A 19,411-nucleotide genomic window follows, 5' to 3' on the forward strand; every position below is an offset into this window, starting at 1 on the left:
CCTCATCCTCCTCCACCTCCTCCTCATCCTCCTCGTCCTCCAGTAGTGGGCCCTGTCTGGCCACATTTGTACCTGGCCTCTGCTGTTGCCAAAAACCTCCCTCTGAGTCACTTTGAAGAGACTGGCCTGAAAGTGCTAAAAATGACCCCTCTTCCTCCTCCTCCTCCTCCTCCTCCTCCTGGGCCACCTCCTCTTCCATCATCGCCCTAAGTGTTTTCTCAAGAAAACATAGAAGTGGTATTGTAACGCTGATAACGGCGTCATCGCCACTGGCCATGTTGGTGGAGTACTCGAAACAGCGCAACAGGGCACACAGGTCTCGCATGGAGGCCCAGTCATTGGTGGTGAAGTGGTGCTGTTCTGTAGTGCGACTGACCCGTGCGTGCTGCAGCTGAAACTCCACTATGGCCTGCTGCTGCTCGCACAGTCTGTCCAGCATGTGCAAGGTGGAGTTCCACCTGGTGGGCACGTTGCATATGAGGCGGTGAGCGGGAAGGCCGAAGTTACACTGTAGCGCAGACAGGCGAGCAGCAGCAGGATGTGAACGCCGGAAGCGCGAACAGACGGCCCGCACTTTATGCAGCAGCTCTGACATGTCGGGGTAGTTGTGAATGAACTTCTGCACCACCAAATTCAGCACATGCGCCAAGCAAGGATGTGCGTCAAATTGGCTAGTCCCAGAGCTGCAACGAGATTTCGCCCATTATCACACACCACCAGGCCGGGCTTGAGGCTCACCGGCAGCAACCACTCGTCGGTCTGTTGTTCTATACCCCGCCACAACTCCTGTGCGGTGTGGGGCCTGTCCCCCAAACATATGAGTTTCAGAATGGCCTGCTGACGTTTACCCCGGGCTGTGCTGAAGTTGGTGGTGAAGGTGTGTGGCTGACTGGATGAGCAGGTGGAAGAAGAGGAGGAGGAAGCCGAGAAGGAGGAGGTGGCAACAGGAGGCAAAGAATGTTGCCCTGCGATCCTTGGCGGCGGAAGGACGTGCGCCAAACAGCTCTCCGCCTGGGGCCCAGCTGCCACTACATTTACCCAGTGTGCAGTTAGGGAGATATAGCGTCCCTGGCCGTGCTTACTGGTCCACGTATCTGTGGTTAGGTGGACCTTGCCACAGATGGCGTTGCGCAGTGCACACTTGATTTTATCGGATACTTGGTTGTGCAGGGAAGGCACGGCTCTCTTGGAGAAGTAGTGCCGGCTGGGAACAACATACTGTGGGACAGCAAGCGACATGAGCTGTTTGAAGCTGTCTGTGTCCACCAGCCTAAATGACAGCATTTCATAGGCCAGTAGTTTAGAAATGCTGGCATTCAGGGCCAGGGATCGAGGGTGGCTAGGTGGGAATTTACGCTTTCTATCAAATGTTTGTGAGATGGAGAGCTGAACGCTGGCGTGTGACATGGTTGAGACGCTTGGTGACGGAGGTGGTGGTGGTGGTGTTGGTGGTACATCCCCTGTTTGCTGGGCGGCAGGTGCCAACGTTCCTCCAGAGGCGGAGGAAGAGGCCGAGGCGGCAGCAGCAGAATAGGCCGAGGCGGCAGCAGCAGAAGAGGTAGCAGGGGGAGCCTGAGTGACTTCCTTGGTTTTAAGGTGTTTACTCCACTGCAGTTCATGCTTTGCATGCAGGTGCCTGGTCATGCAGGTTGTGCTCAGGTTCAGAACGTTAATGCCTCGCTTCAGGCTCTGATGGCACAGCGTGCAAACCACTCGGGTCTTGTCGTCAGCACATTGTTTGAAGAAGTGCCATGCCAGGGCACTCCTTGAAGCTGCCTTTGGGGTGCTCGGTCCCAGATGGCGGCGGTCAGTAGCAGGCGGAGTCTCTTGGCGGCGGGTGTTCTGCTTTTGCCCACTGCTCCCTCTTTTGCTACGCTGTTGGCTCGGTCTCACCACTGCCTCTTCCTCCGAACTGTGAAAGTCAGTGGCACGACCTTCATTCCATGTGGGGTCTAGGACCTCATCGTCCCCTGCATCGTCTTCCACCCAGTCTTGATCCCTGACCTCCTGTTCAGTCTGCACACTGCAGAAAGACGCAGCAGTTGGCACCTGTGTTTCGTCATCATCAGAGACATGCTGAGGTGGTATTCCCATGTCCTCATCATCAGGAAACATAAGTGGTTGTGCGTCAGTGCATTCTATGTCTTTCACCGCTGGGGAAGGGCTAGGTGGATGCCCTTGGGAAACCCTGCCAGCGGAGTCTTCAAACAGCATAAGAGACTGCTGCATAACTTGAGGCTGAGACAGTTTCCCTGGTATGCATGGGGGTGATGTGACAGACTGATGGGGTTGGTTTTCAGGCGCCATCTGTGCGCTTTCTGCAGAAGACTGGGAGGGAGATAATGTGAACGTGCTGGATCTACTGTCGGCCACCCAATTGACTAATGCCTGTACCTGCTCAGGCCTTACCATCCTTAGAACGGCATTGGGCCCCACCATATATCGCTGTAAATTCTGGCGGCTACTGGGACCTGAGGTAGTTGGTACACTAGGACGTGTGGATGTGGCAGAACGGCCACGTCCTCTCACAGCACCAGAGGGTCCACTAACACCACCATGACCATGTCCACGTCCGCATCCCTTACTAGATGTTTTCCTCATTGTTATGGTTCACCACAACAACAAAAATATTATTTGGCCCAATGTATTGTATTCAAATTCAGCGGGATATAAATTTGAGGCCTAGTATTTAGGCGCTGGGTGACCGGTATGGATTTAGTGACAGAATTAGACTTGGAAATGCACAGTAGCGTGTGTGTGAAGTTATTCTGAATGACCCTATGTGCACCTTGAATATTATATACCCTTTTAGGGATAGATTTCAAATAGCTCTGATATAGCAGAAACCACTAAATTATGAAATTGCTAAATTGGGAATTGTATTTCAACCCTGAACAAAAAATGTGCTTTGACGGACACTAAATAACTTGCCCATCCACAACAGGACAGCGGTAACGACAGATTTAGCGGGATATAAATTTGAGGCCTAGTATTTAGGCGCTGGGTGACCGGTATGGATTTACTGACAGAATTAGACTTGGAAATGCACAGTAGCGTGTGTTTGAAGTTATTCTGAATGACCCTATGTGCACCTTGAATATTATAGACCCTTTTAGGGATAGATTTCAAATAGCTCTGATATAGCAGAAACCACTAAATTATGAAATTGCTAAATTTGGAATTGTATTTCAACCCAGAACAAAAAATGTGCTTTGACGGACACTAAATAACTTGCCCATCCACAACAGGACAGCGGTAACGAGAGATTTAGCGGGATATAAATTTGAGGCCTAGTATTTAGGCGCTGGGTGACCGGTATGGATTTAGTGACAGAATTAGACTTGGAAATGCACAGTAGCGTGTGTGTGAAGTTATTCTGAATGACCCTATGTGCACCTTGAATATTATTTACCCTTTTAGGGATAGATTTCAAATAGCTCTGATATAGCAGAAACCACTAAATTATGAAATTGCTAAATTGGGAATTGTATTTCAACCCTGAACAAAAAATGTGCTTTAACGGACACTAAATAACTTGCCCAGCCACAACAGTACAGCGGTAACGACAGATGTAGCGGGATATAAATTTGAGGCCTAGTATTTAGGCGCTGGGTGACCGGTATGGATTTACTAACAAAATTAGACTTGGAAATGCACAGTAGCGTGTGTGTGAAGTTATTCTGAATGACCCTATGTGCACCTTGAATATTATATACCCTTTTAGGGATAGATTTCAAATAGCTCTGATATAGCAGAAACCACTAAATTATGAAATTGCTAAATTGAGAATTGTATTTCAACCCTGAACAAAAAATGTGCTTTAACGGACACTAAATAACTTGCCCAGCCACAACAGGACAGCGGTAACGACAGATGTAGCGGGATATAAATTTGAGGCCTAGTATTTAGGCGCTGGGTGACCGGTATGGATTTACTAACAGAATTAGACTTGGAAATGCACAGTAGCGTGTGTGTGAAGTTATTCTGAATGACCCAATGTGCACCTTGAATATTATATACCCTTTTAGGGATAGATTTCAAATAGCTCTGATATAGCAGAAACCACTAAATTATGAAATTGCTAAATTGGGAATTGTATTTCAACCCTGAACAAAAAATGTGCTTTAACGGACACTAAATAACTTGCCCAGCCACAACAGGACAGCGGTAACGACAGATTTAGCGGGATATAAATTTGAGGCCTAGTATTTAGGCGCTGGGTGACCGGTATGGATTTACTAACAGAATTAGACTTGGAAATGCACAGTAGCGTGTGTGTGAAGTTATTCTGAATGACCCAATGTGCACCTTGAATATTATATACCCTTTTAGGGATAGATTTCAAATAGCTCTGATATAGCAGAAATCACTAAATTATGAAATTGCTAAATTGGGAATTGTATTTCAACCCTGAACAAAAAATGTGCTTTGACGGACACTAAATAACTTGCCCAGCCACAACAGTACAGCGGTAACGACAGATTTAGCGGGATATAAATTTGAGGCCTAGTATTTAGGCGCTGGGTGACCGGTATGGATTTAGTGACAGAATTAGACTGGGATATGGCCAAAAAATAACCACACTATTGCTGGTTAAATGCACTTGGTGTGACAGCTTGACCAACCACACTACTGAGGGTTAAATGCACTTGGTGACGGGCGCAGATTGCCCCTGATGTAGTATATGGCCAAAAAATGAACAGACTATTGCTGGTTAAATGCACTTGGTGTGACAGCTTCACCCTGATGTAGGCTTTAGCCAAAAAAAAACCACACCATTGAGGGTTAAATGCACTTGGTGACAGGCGCAGCTTGCCCCTGATGTAGTATATGGCCAAAAAATGAACAGACTATTGCTGGTTAAATGCACTTGGTGTGACAGCTTGACCAACCACACTACTGAGGGTTAAATGCACTTGGTGACGGGCGCAGCTTGCCCCTGATGTAGTATATGGCCAAAAAATGAACAGACTATTGCTGGTTAAATGCACTTGGTGACGGGCGCAGCTTGCCCCTGATTTAGTATATGGCCAAAAAATTTACAGACTATTGCTGGTTAAATGCACTTGGTGTGACAGCTTCACCCTGATGTAGGCTTTAGCCAAAAAACAACCACACCATTGAGGGTTAAATGCACTTGGTGACGGGCTCAGCTTGCCCCTGATGTAGTATATGGCCAAAAAATACACAGACTATTGCTGGTTAAATGCACTTGGTGTGACAGCTTCACCCTGATGTAGGCTTTAGCCAAAAAACAACCACACCATTGAGGGTTAAATGCACTTGGTCGCAGCTTGGATGCACTTGGTTGCAGCACCGCACAAGACACAAAATGGCCGCCGATCACCCCAGAAAAAAGTGACTGACAAACGGTCTGGGCAGCCTAAAAACAGTGAGCAATTGAATTTCAGCAGCTCAATGATGCACAGCTGCAGATCGATCGATTAATCAAGTCCTTTGGAGGAGTTAATCTGCCTAATCTCGCCCTACTGTCGCAGCCGCATCCTCTCCCTACGCTAATCAGAGCAGAGTGACGGGCGGCGCTATGTTACTCCAGTTTAAATAGAGGCTGGGTCACATGGTGCTCTGGCCAATCACAGCCATGCCAATAGTAGGCATGGCTGTGACGGCCTCTTGGGGCAAGTAGTATGACGCTTGTTGATTGGCTGCTTTGCAGCCTTTCAAAAAGCGCCAAGAAAGCGTCACAAAAGCACCAAGAAAGCGACGAACACCGAACCCGGACTTTTACAAAAATGTCCGGGTTCGGGTCCGTGTCACGGACACCCCAAAATTCGGTACAAACCCGAACTATACAGTTCGAGTTCGCTCATCCCTATTGCTCAGGTATTCGTCAGTGAAATCGTGAAGCTTCACGGGGTCCCCTCCGATGTTGTTTCGGATCGGGGTACCCAGTTTATTTCTAAATTTTGGAAAGCTTTTTGTTCCCGTTTGGGGGTACACTTGTCCTTTTCCTCAGCTTTCCATCCTCAGTCGAATGGACAGACTGAGCGAACCAACCAAAACCTTGAGACATATCTAAGATGTTTTGTGTCTGAAAACCAAGAGTTGTGGTCATCATATTTACCGTTAGCTGAGTTTGCCATAAATAATCGTCGTCAGGAATCCACTGGCAAGGCACCATTTCTTGGTGCATATGGTTTTCATCCCCAATTCTGTACTTTCAAAGAGGGGGGGTCTTCTGGGGTTCCCGAAGAGGAACGTTTTTCGTCATCTCTTTCATCGGTATGGCAGAAGGTGCAAGCTAACTTGAAAAATATGGGAGGTAAATACAAATGCATGGCTGATAAGAGACGGTCGCCAGGTCCGGACCTAGGAGTGAATGACTATGTGTGGTTGTCTACTAGGAATATTAAATTGAAGGTTCCCTCTTGGAAACTGGGTCCTAGGTTTATTGGCCCTTACAAAATTGTAGCCATCATCAACCCCGTGGCTTTTCGCCTGGAGTTACCTCAGACTTTTAAAATTCATAATGTTTTTCATAAGTCGTTACTCAAAAAATATGTTCCACCTCTAGAACCATCACCGCTGCCACCCCCTCCTGTTGTCGTGGATGGTAATCTAGAATTTCAGATATCCAAAATTGTTAATTCTCGTCGGGTCCGCCGCTCTCTTCAATATCTGGTGCATTGGAGAGGTTACGGTCCCGAGGAAAGAATGTGGGTTCCTGCGTCTGAGGTAAACGCCGACAGGTTAGTTCGGGTTTTTCATGCCTCTCATCCTGAGAGACCTGGTCCTGAGTGTCCGGAGGCCCCTCGTAGAGAGGGGGGTACTGTCACGAGGGTATCGAGAACCACGCCTGACTCCGTTATACCCGGGGTCAGGAAGTCGCAGCGGTTGGCTGCACGCTCTATTTAAGATAGGGCTGTTTTCCTTATAGTAGCTTTCTGGGTTTGCTTTGCAAACCCTTTTGGCTCACTCAGGGATCCGTAGCTCCTTCTCCTCAGCTGTTCCTTGTCCAGCACTCCCAAACCTCCTTATATTCCTCTCTCACACTTCTCTGGTTGCCAGAGATAGAGCTTCCTGCCTGGACATTTATCCTGACCCACTGGAGCTGTGTTGCTGCGTTCTCTGACTGTTGATTCAGAACGCTACCCTCCGGATCCCTGTTGGACCTTTGTGGACAGTTGTTGTCGTCCACCTGGGTGTTTGTGTTTGTCTGTGTTTGTCTGTCCTCTCCCTGGTGTTTCCCTCTTAGTGCAGTGGTGAGGACTAGCGATCCCACCAGCCCGTTCACTATCTAGGGCTCATTTCAGGGAAAGCCAGGGTTTAGGCACGTGATCGCCGCACGGGTGAGGAACCCGTCTAGGGACGTCAGGGCAGTCAGGTGCCAGCCGCAAGGTGAGTTAGGGGTCACCACCTTTCCCTCTCCCTTAGGCAGGGCTTTCCCTGTTTTCCTCCCTGTGCGTGACACCGGTCATTACAAGTGCTCACCAACACAGATTTAGACAAATTTGTGAACAATATTTAAGAGTAATTGGTCTTTTGTGTATGAAGAAAATATTTCAGATCTTTAAAGGGCTTCTGTCACCCCATTAAACCGTTTTTTCTTTACTAATAATCCCTACACTGCGATCTCATCATACATAAGCTAATTAATGATTTTCGTTCAGTAGAATTTGTTAAAAATCGATTTTTGAAATATGTAAATTACCTTGCTACCAGCAAGTAGGGCGGCTACTTGCTGGTAGCAGCCGCATCCTCCGATGGTAATGACGCCCCCTCTGCTTGTTGATTGACAGGGCCAGCGGACGGGATCTTTCTCTGCTGGCCCTGCCTGTTTTGATTCAATATCTGGCGCCTGCGCCGCGGCCGTACCTCTCTTCAATCTGCGCAGGCGCACTGAGAGGCGGCCACTCGCTCGGCCGCTCGCTCCTCAATGCGCCTGCGCCGGGTGTAGATGTGACGTCATCGGCGTAGGCGCATTGAGGATGGAGCGGCCGAGCGAGTGGCCGCCTCTCACTGCGCCTGCGCAGATTGAAGAGAGGTACGGCTGCGGCACAGGCGCCAGATACTGAATCAAAACAGGCAGGGCCAGCAGAGAAAGATCCCGTCCGCTGGCCCTGTCAATCAACAAGCAGAGGGGGCGTCATTACCATCGGAGGACGCGGCTGCTACCAGCAAGTAGCCGCCCTACTTGCTGGTAGCAAGGTAATTTACATATTTCAAAAATCGATTTTTAACAAATTCTACTGAACGAAAATCATTAATTAAAGAAAAAAAACAAAAAACGGTTTAATGGGGGTGACAGAAGCCCTTTAAGTTCAGCTCATGCAAAATAGGAGCAAAACCAAAAGTGTTGCTTTCATATTTTTGGTCAGTGTAGTTTCCAGTGTTGGTTGCTGCCTGAAAAAGCCCCCACAGATCTGATTTAGAAACGCTACCTTGAGGACAGGTTCTCAATATCTTAGTCCCAGAAAACCCATTTCATGACTGGAAGCCTTTATCTACTTGATGATCTCAACACGTCAGATGATTATAGATTTATTCTAACAGCTCCTTTTCTTCCTTGCAGTGATCTGTCTAATAACCGGATTGGATGTCTGTCACCTGAAATGTTCAGTGGACTCCACAATCTCCACAAACTGTACGTGTACAATTTCCTGTAAAATTCTTCAAAATCATAATTTGTGCATCGCTAACCTTTATGATTCAAGGAGACTCTGAGATCAATTTTTACTGGAAAAGAACATTTGTCAAAAGAGGCAGCTGAAAATTTAATTTCAAAAATGTATTTTAAAGGGAACCTTTTACTTTGAACGTGTAGTCCAAACTGCAGGCAGCAGGTTATAGAGATGCAGGAGCTGAGCTGATTCACTGTGTGCCCCATGGTCGTGCTGCGGCCCGCAAAATCCAGGCCGCAATGCACAAGCACAGTCCGCGGGGCAGCGGCAGCAGATCGCGGACCCATTCACTTGAATGGGTCTGCGATCCGGCCGTTCCGCAAAAAGATAGGACATGTTCTATCTTTTTGCGGAACGGAAGTACGGGACGAAACCCCATGGAAGCACTCTGTAGTGCTTCCGTAGGGTTCCATTCCGTGCTTCCGTTCCGCACCATTCCGCATCTTCGGATTTGCGTACCCATTGAAGTGAATGGGTCCACATCCGTGATGTGGAATGCCCACGGAACGGCATCCATGGATCCGCAAATGGGGTCCACAATACGGCAACGGGGCGCACACACCCGTGTGAAAGAAGCCTAATATTGTTTTGTGGGGAAAGATTCAGTATAGTTTCTAATTTTCTTAATTTTAATTCCTGCTCATTCTAGGTTTAGGAGTCCTGTCAGCTTTTCTGTGTGTCACGAACCAGTGGTTGTGAACCTGCTGTGCCATGTGTCCTACCCCCTCTAAGGGCATTGTCTAAGTGAACCCCTCGATCTTCACAGTATCCCTGATGGTGGGGATAGCTTTCCCAAGGGGAAAAGTAGGTCGCTACTTCTTGAGGAGTATAGGCACACAAGGCAGCTGGCCCAGGCGGACCAGAAGTTACCTGAGAAAGGTACCAGAGGTACAGGCGTTGTCAGCAGGCTGAGCTGTTACCAGGGGCAACAGTGCAGGACCGAAGGATGAGGCAGAGGCGAAGTCAGACAATAGGTCAGGGCAGGCGGCACAGGTACAGGTCAGGCAATCCGGGTCAGCAACAGGAGAGTCAAGGCAAGCAGCATGGATCAAACAGGTAGAAGAGTTCAGGAACACAAGTACAAGTCAGGAACACAAGCGGATATCAGGAATCTTAGCAGAACAAAAGGACCTTGACGCTGAGGCATCTGGGAAGGGGCCTGAGCCACCCACATATGAGCAGGAGGGCTATGATTGGTTGCAGAGGTCACATGATTCAACCCATAAAACACAGGAAGTGACGCGTGACAGCCCTTAAGAAAATGCTGCAGGAACCAAGCAGCAAGCATACTGTGGCCAGGGCTGAAAGTAAACATTGGCAGCAGATCACCGCCGACCATAGCGGTACGCAGGGGAACAGCGGTGCACAGCAGCCGCTGTTACACTATGAGTCACAGCCTTTCCTGTATAAGTAAGTATACAGAGTTAGCTATCAATCACTGATAGGTCTGCCCACTGGACTCCAAAGTACAGAATGAGCAGGAATTCAAATGAAAAACTACAAGTTACATTAAATATTTTACTCAAACTATATATCATTAAGCTCAGTTCCTCCTGCTCTCCAACCTACTGCCCATTACTTGTTCATTGTGACACGTTCGCCTAACAGTGATAGCAGCTGGTTTGGTCTGGCCTTGCACAGTTATTCAATAATTGGGCATAACAGAGCTTGTGAGGCCCATCAGTAAAATATAGATTAGGCTGGGTTCACATCAGTTTTGTGTGTTTCTCAACAATTTATATGTTTTGTCTAATGGGTACTCTTTGTCATTATGTATTATGTAGAGCCTCTAGTATGCCGAGTATATGTGCGCAGTATTGTAGGCCAGGAAATGGTTTCTAGGAAGAGTATATGCAAATCACATATCTTAATTCTTCTAGCATTAGACAGAATAGCCCCTCTTTTCTTTTTTTGTCAAACAAATTTGTATACATTTGTCTTTCTGAGAAATATATTCAAATTAGCTTTTCTTCCAAAACAGAAAAGAATGCTAATCTTTTCTCATGACAGACAGATTTAGATATGTGATTTGCATATACTCTTCCTACAAACCAGTTGCCTGCCATACAATATGCATGCTTATTTTTTGGTCTCCATAATGATAAAGAGCACCCCTAAACAGTACCCCACAAAGTCAAGTCAACCAAGTAATACAAGTTTTTCTTGAGACATTCTGGTCCTCCTTCTAGAAAGAGAACTAGCTAACATGTTTCATTGAGAGGTGTAAGATGTTGTAATTCTTTTTTTCAGTTGAAGAGTACTTTGGAGGTGTCTCTTCATGTAAAGTTGATCTAAAATAGTAAAGTAAAGTTGCTGAAGGTTTGTCTGTCTTTGTTATGCTGGTGTATCCTCAGATAAATAGGAAAGAGCTGTTCCCTTGAAGTGAGGCAGCAAGAGCTATAATTACACCTACTTGCTGCTGTACAGTAAATAGGTAAACAATATGAGGTCTGTATTATTTTCACACAGTGGATTGACAGCAATGCCTTCCAAACATGCTTGTGTAGCAAAGCTAGAAAAATAGGTAAAGTAGCCTTATATCTGTAACTAGTTATTTCAGGCTAAAAGCCCTTTATCAAAGAAAAGCAGATATAAACAATTCTTCAAGTTGCAAGGCCTTAGGGGGAACCTCTGGGTGGGTACTATTTATATTATGGGGACCAGTTGATGTACGTCATGATTATTGTAAGCTAGACAACACTCCTCTGCACTCCTGTGTATAATATATATACATTTTCATGTCTAACATCTGCTGGCATTGGATAGGTTCAGGAAAGCTAATTTGTATATCTTTCTCAGAAACCCAGAGGGCCATCGCCTGGCCTACAATACTGCACACACATACTCGGCATACTAGGGGCTCTCCATAATGACAAAGAGTACCCCTTAGACAACACATATATATTTTTGAGAAACACACACTTGTGTGCTATGCGCTCTCTACAGAGGGCGCAGCCATTGCAGAGAGAGTAGAGCAGCTGTTGCACCTAGAAACTAATTTGCATATATTATAATGTAACTTTTCTCAGCAATGCGGGCACATATGAACATCGGACCAACACAGATGCCTTCAGCTAACAAGTGCACATGTAACAGTTCAGCTAGTTTCATAGATATAAGGGCTCGTTCACACAAACGTGTGCTGCCCGTTGCCGTATTGCGGACCGCATTTGCGGATTCACAATACACAGGCATAGTTCTGTGTGCATTCTGCATCAAGGATGCAGACCCATTCACTTCAATGGGTCTGCAAATCCGGAGACACGGAATGGAAGCATGGAACGGAACACTACGGAAGCACTACATAGTGCTTCCTGGGGTTCCGTTCCGTGCCTCCCCACCGCAAAAATATAAAATATGCGCTATGTTTTTGCAGAACAGAGGGATTGTAGACCCATTCAAGTGAATGGGTCCACAATCCCCATGCGGCTGCCCCACGGAGAGGGGCTCGTGCATTGCGGACCACAATTTGCGGTCCACAGCACAGGCACGGGCTTCACATATTCGTGTGAACGAGCCCTAAATCTGTTGACAGAGGCCCTTTGACCATTATGCTTGTGAGCCTCTTTGGAACAATGTGAGACAGACTCTGCCGGTCACCTGTTTATTACATCTGTCTTACCTGAACAGTAATAATAGGGGTTGTCTCATCATAGACAATGGGGGCATATCACTAGGATATACCCCCATTGTCTTATAGGTGCTGGTCCCACCGCTAGGACCCGCACCTATATTGAGAATGGAGCTCGCCATAGAAGTAAATGGGAACATACCGCGCATGCGCGACCCCCGCTCCCATTCTTTTCTATGGGGCAGCCCTCTATTTTTGCCAGCCCCATAGAAAATGAATAGAGGGCGGCTGCGCATGCGCAGTGCGCCCTCATTCACTTGCAGGGTTCTGTTCTCGATATAGGTGCGGGTCCCAGCGGAGGGATCTGCACCTATAAGACGATGGGGGCATATCCTAGCGATTTGTCCCCATTGTCCATGAAGCGACAACCCCTTTAAGGAAACAACATCCACAGTAATAGCCATGACCTGTAGAGGGCCCCCTACACACTATGTCACACTATACCAAGAAAAGGGTCTTGACACCCAGACTTTTATGGCTTCTCCAGTTGATGCCAAAAATGTCTGTCATGAGAAAATCCCTTTGACAAAATAATTTCAAGAAAGTAAAAAGGAATCATGAGAAATCTATGGGTGACCTATAGACAGAATGGAATTCTTCATCCATTAAATAGAAGATAAGCCGGCAGATCAGTTAGCTGCATTCCACAACATTCCTGGGGTAACAGAAGGAGACATTCTCCGCGCCTTACTGTTTGTTTATTCAGATTGTGGCATTTTGAGGCCAAGAAAAAGTCTGCAGTGCCATCTTTTCTGGTTAGTAACATGCACCCTCTGCGTCACTGCCCTGAAGCTTCACAATATGTCAGTGAGAATGAGAAAAAATCTCAGAAATCACAATAATTCTAATTTTACAGTTTTCTTAACGAACACTAAGATTAGTAAAGTTTGGCTCTCTGTTTTGAATTATGCGTGAGGTTGTTGTGGTATATTGAGTGACTACATTGTCTTGATTTTTAACACTAGGGGGAGACATTCACATAGGATGATTTAAAGTGAGTCTGACAGCAGTTTTGAACCCTTAAAACTGCTGACATCTCTCCACTGGAAAACTGCTGACATCTTCCACTGGTGAAGGGCAGAGCGGCATAGGCATACCCAGAGAGGGCTGGACTGACACTGAAATTCCGCCCTGGAATTTTAAATCTCACAGGCACACTTGTGTGGTCAATCTGAAATATGTTTGCGTCCCTTCCGCCGCCCCAGTACTAATGGTATATTTGGACAGGCATGACATTGTCCATTACCAAACATCCAGGCAGGGGTGCAGCTAGAACTGACTGGTCCCCACAACAAATTTTTGTACGAACCCCCTCTCAGCCACCAACACACACACTAGTTTTCAACCCCACCTTCCTGCTCAATCCCCACTCATGTGGCTATTTTTTTGCCTTTTTTTTATTTTTATGCATTAACTATAATTTGTAGCATGCATTTTGACGAGGGGCACTTGACAGCTGCAGCCAATGACTAGCTGCTGTGGTGACATGTCCCCTGTGTGGCACTTGATCCAGTGTCATACTGCATGGGTGACACATAACTGCTGCAGCCAGTCATTGGATGTGGTGGCGTAGGATGATCTGTGGTGCGGCCGGCACTAATGCCTTAATTCAGAAAGTCAAATTTTCTAAAGAGCACAAAGGGGTGGCACTGCCCAAAACTTTCTCCCAAGACATAAAAAACCTCCAATGGCGGGTTTTCCTCACTACAGATGGTGCTCTGCCTTCAAATCACAACAACTTATGTCACAAAGGAAAAAACTAATGTGAGCGGCAGTCGCCAAAAAAGTAGCTTCTTTATTCAGACATCGTTATTGCAGACATCAAACATTATTGTTGCAGACATGGGGCGGACTTGGCATAGCGCAGGCAACAAGGATTGTGGCGACGGCCGTTTCGCGCCTCATCTCATTGCATGGTAGGGTGTGGGAAGGCGGGATCCAGGGGGCCCAAGTAAATTCTTGCCCAGGGTCCTATCAATATCTTAAGATTAGTGGGGCTCTTTCCTAGCAGTCAGACCCTGACTGATAAAATACCTTTAGGGGATACATTCCTACGGTGGGACAACCCTTTACTGTACAAAAATAAATACATATTGCAATACATTATGCTACATACACTTTATAGTTTTCCCAGTAGTTGATATAAGCCTATTTATAGTTGTTTTCCCAGTAGTTGATATAAGCCTATTTATAGTGCACCCAGTAGTTAATATAGGCCCCTCTAAAATATGGGTTTAGAAGAATTAGAACTTTTTTAAAAATTCAGATTGTTTTTTTTTCTGAATTTTTAGAATTAATTCACTCATGTCTACAATTGAATGCTGTAAGGTCCCTCTCCGCTGCTTTAAATGACAGCGCAAGCGATCTTCTGCTATGTTGAGTCCCACCATTAGTCTGCCTGCAAACCAAATAGGGAAAAAGTGTCACCAAATAATATTTTGTGCCAAAAGTTGAATTGTACAAAAATATGCAATTTCTGGGACAAGTCCCAGTTAAGCAGAGTCACATTAGTGCAGGTCCGTGTGAGGTATAATTTCTCTCCAAGATGCAGTGCTCTGGAAAAGGATATGGTGCAATACATGGATCTGTGATAATTGGGTTGATGAGTTCTTCTCTTTATTTTAGAAATCTATCTGGAAATATTTTCTCTGTCCTTGAGTCTAATCTATTCAAAGAGGTCTCATCACTAAAGGTCATGTAAGTATATGGTTTATGTCTCTACTCAATCCACCATATTTTAAATGTTGTGTTTTTTTAAGTAAGGTTAAAAAAAATATTTATACAAGGGAATCACCAACAAGCTGCTGTTCACAGATCTGGTGACAAATTCTTATTAAGAATCTCGATTTAGTGTAGTCAGTATAATAAGGAATAAGCTGTGGGTCTGATTGTCCTGATTTGGTCTGATTGTCCATAAACATCTCCATTGCTGGAGGTAAGGATGAGATGCACGAGGAGGATATATTTGGCATGCACTACATTAATTCTTTTAAAGGGGTTATCACATGACTAATGTAAAAAATGAAACTCAGACATCATACAGTACATGACAACCTCTTTCTAACAAAGCTAGAACCAGCCCTGTACCTCACATGGATCCAGAGATCTCCACCATTCACTGCTCTGCTAGATTTATATAAAGCTGACAGCTCAAGGGGAGTGTCTATTCTGCTGCAGCTCAGGGGGCGTGTCCATTTTCTTCCTATCACAGCCCAGGAGGCCATTGAAGGATGAAACTGAGCATGTGCGTCCTTGTCAGTGAGCAGGACAAAGAAATAAGAACATAAAAAATAAACCGCTGGTGGCGCTAAACAGATACATTTTATTAAATAACTCTGTGGCTATGCTAATTTTTTAATTAGAAAAGTATTCAGAACCAGGTGCTGGTTTTAAAACTGTAGAATATTTTTTGTGGGACAACCCCTTTAAATCTATATGGGATATAGTGTATAAGGTATGAGATATGTTATGTGAGCGATGTGTGCTGTGTATGAGCTGTGATGTGTGTTATGTATGCTGTGTTATGTGTGTTGTGTATGAGAGGTGATCATACCCCCCAACTTTGTAAACGAACAAAGAGGGACACATTGTGCGCAGCAAATTTTTTCCGCACTTGCCCACGCCTCTAACTCTGCCAAAAACATAACTATGCACCTAATTCCAACCAGTCCTCTTAATGCCCCCACATAGTAATTATTCCCCTTCATGCCACCACTCAGTATTTATTCCCATATTGTACCCCCTCACAGAATTATGCCCAGCTGTGCCCCCCAGTAATATGCCTAATTATGTGCCCCCAGTAATATGCCCAGTTATATGCCCCCTCACGGAATTATTCCCAGCTGTGCCGCCCAGTAATATGCCCAGTTATGTGCCCCCCAGTAATATCCCAGCTGTGCCCCCCAGTAATATGCCCAGTTATATGCCCCCTCACGGAATTATTCCCAGCTGTGCCGCCCAGTAATATGCCCAGTTATATGCCCCCAGTAATATGCCCAGTTATGTGCCCCCCAGTAATATGCTGTGAGGCAGTGACAGGCCTCATGTATGAAGGACGGTATGTATCTCAGAGAATCGTTCAAGAAACCTATTAAGGAGATGCTGCAGTGCACCTGAGACATGCCACCAAGGCACCTGGCCTTGGTGGAGTAGAAGCCGTTAGCTTGTGAGTCCTCTAGAATAGATAGTGGACACTTTTGTTAACTAGCATAGCTGGTTTCAGCTAATCCATGCCTGGCTTTTACTGGGAGTAAGGAAAGAGCTGGGTGGGTGCTTACTTCCTACGATCCACTCCAGGGTTTATAAGTGGCCCATGTCCACGATTGTGTTTAAAATTCAGCAGCATGAGGCAGGGTGTGTCTGTTGTGTGAGAAGCTGCAGATCACACCCTGCAAGGCGCGTGTGAAGCAAACACTGGCCTGTGGACGCTTCTAAAGGAGCCCCGAGCCTGCCTGACTCTATTGTGGATGACATGAACTGATTACTTGTCCCGGCTGCCATCCGGCTGAACTGAACTGTAAGTTAGCTGGAACAAGCAATAAACTGTATTGAAGTGACTTTGTTGTGTCCCTGCCTGTCTTTAAAACTGGTCATAGGAGCCCACGGCATTACAATGCCCACATTGTGCCCCCAGTAATATGCCTACATTGTGACCCCCAGTAATATGCCCACTTTATGCCCTCCAGTAATATACCCATGTTGTGCCCCCATTAATGTCCACATTGTGCCCCTCAGTAATATGTCCACATTGTGCCCCCCAGTAATATGCCCATATTGTGCCCCCAGTAATATGCCCACATTGCACCCCCTAGTAATATGCCCACATTGCACCCCCTAGTAATATGCCCATATTGTGCCCCCAGTAATATGCTGACATTAAACCCCCCAGTAATATGCCAACATTTTGCCCCCAGTAATATGCCCACATTGTGCCCCCAGTAATATGCCCACATTGTGCCCCTTACAGAACGTAAAAAAAATAAACACCACATACTCACCTTGTTCCTAGCAGCAGCAGCAGCAGCAGGACATCGGCTGCTCTAGTCTGTAAAGAAGGCGGAGCCAAGGCTGACTGCCGGCTAACCCCACCATCTGCACAGACCAGAGGTGTGGAGAGCCGGCAGGAAAGATGAAGCAGGGAGCCAATGCCGGTGATGGCTCTCTGCTTCATTATGGCAACTGTCTCTGCTTCCTATGGACGCAGGGACAGCTGCCAGAAAGTGGGACATACCTCCCCCGTACCGGGACAGCCACTGAAAACGGATCTGGGACGGTTGGGTGGTATGGGTGATGTGTTGTGTATGAGATGTGTTGTGTATGAGATGTGTTGTGTATGAGATGTGTTGTGTATGAGATGTGTTGTGTATGAGATGTGTTGTGTATGAGATGTGATGTGTGATGTGCATGAGATGTGATGTGTATGAGATGTGATGTGTATGAGATGTGTTGTGTATGAGATGTGATGTGTATGAGATGTGTTGTGTATGAGATGTGTTGTGTATGAGATGTGTTGTGTATGAGATGTGTTGTGTATGAGATGTGTTGTGTATGAGATGTGTTGTGTATGAGATGTGTTGTGTGATGTGCATGAGATGTGATGTGTATGAGATGTGATGTGTATGAGATGTGTTGTGTATGAGATGTGTTGTGTATGAGATGTGTTGTGTATGAGATGTGTTGTGTATGAGATGTGTTGTGTATGAGATGTGTTGTGTATGAGATGTGTATGTGTATGAGATGTGATGTGTATGATGATGTGTATGATGTGTTGTGTATGAGATGTGTTGTGTATGAGATGTGTTGTGTATGAGATGTGATGTGTATGAGATGTGTTGTGTATGAGATGTGATGTGTATGAGATGTGATGTGTATGAGATGTGATGTGTATGAGATGTGATGTGTATGTGATGTGTGATGTGTATGAGATGTGATGTGTGATGTGTATGAGATGTGATGTGTATGAGATGTGATGTGTGATGTGTATGAGATGTGATGTGTATGAGATGTGATGTGTATGAGATGTGATGTGTATGAGATGTGTTGTGTATGAGATGTGATGTGTATGAGATGTGATGTGTATGAGATGTGTTGTGTGATGTGCATGAGATGTGATGTGTATGAGATGTGTTGTGTATGAGATGTGTTGTGTATGAGATGTGTTGTGTATGAGATGTGTTGTGTATGAGATGTGTTGTGTATGAGATGTGTTGTGTATGAGATGTGTTGTGTATGAGATGTGATGTGTATGAGATGTGATGTGTGTGAGATGTGATGTGTTTATTTTGATGTTTATTGCACCGTTCATGAAAGCAATACAGTGTCATCTGAACCAGTTATATCACAACTTGTGTAAAGTAGAACTGGCTTATTTGCCCCTAGCAACCAATCAGATTCCAAAGGAGCTCTGAAAAAAGAAAGGTAGAATCTGATTGGTTGTTAGGAGCAACTAAGCCAGTTCTACTTTACACAAGTTTTGACAAATCTCCCTCTATGTGTTTTGTGCAGATCTTTTAACACAGAATCGCTCGTCTGTGATTGCAACATGAAATGGATTTTAACATGGGCAGAAGACTCTGCTGTTCGTATCAGTGAAGACACAGTCTGCAAGCATTCGCGTCATGTCCAAGGCCGAGCATTTAATTCCATTGAAAAGACCCAGCTGACCTGTGGTGAGTGAACCCCCGGAGCCTGAATGTGCAGCACATTGTATCTGAATGCAGCAGGCACTATTTCTGTAGTCTTAGGCCCCTTGCTCACATCACAGTGTAGAGAAATGATCCTATTGTTTGGGTGCGCCAATAAGTGTCATTCTTTCCACACAAGTTATCGGCTCCTGCTGGTTCAGATTCTTTTCAGAGTGTATTTACACGATTTTAATACTGGGAATAGAAGCTTTTTGTACATTTGTACATTCAGTAAAGTGACGTAGATAAAAACAAACCTAAATCTCATGTATTTGAAAGAAAGCCGAGGCCTGGGCCCACAGGTACAGCGGGGACACAATGCCACGCAGATGCAGAAAATGGTTCTTTCCCAACAGTTCAGTTTACTGAACAATGTAGTGAACAAGAAGCTGAGAATATATAAAACAGATTGGTACATAGAAAATAAACCAACAGTAAATTTAACACTGTCTAAC

General features: G+C 45.6%; 1 protein-coding gene across 1 annotated transcript in view; it reads left to right on the forward strand.

The window, feature by feature from the left end:
• ADGRA1 (adhesion G protein-coupled receptor A1) overlaps positions 1 to 19,411 on the forward strand; it is a 961,549-nt gene that overhangs the window by 183,727 nt on the left and 758,411 nt on the right. Inside the window, exons 4-6 of the mRNA XM_044298088.1 lie at positions 8,534 to 8,605; positions 14,899 to 14,970; positions 18,778 to 18,941. Coding sequence (XP_044154023.1) covers positions 8,534 to 8,605; positions 14,899 to 14,970; positions 18,778 to 18,941 — 308 coding nt within the window. The remainder of the gene's footprint in view (positions 1 to 8,533; positions 8,606 to 14,898; positions 14,971 to 18,777; positions 18,942 to 19,411) is intronic.

This window comes from Bufo gargarizans, chromosome 6, assembly GCF_014858855.1.
Source record: "Bufo gargarizans isolate SCDJY-AF-19 chromosome 6, ASM1485885v1, whole genome shotgun sequence".
NCBI lineage: Eukaryota > Metazoa > Chordata > Amphibia > Anura > Bufonidae > Bufo > Bufo gargarizans.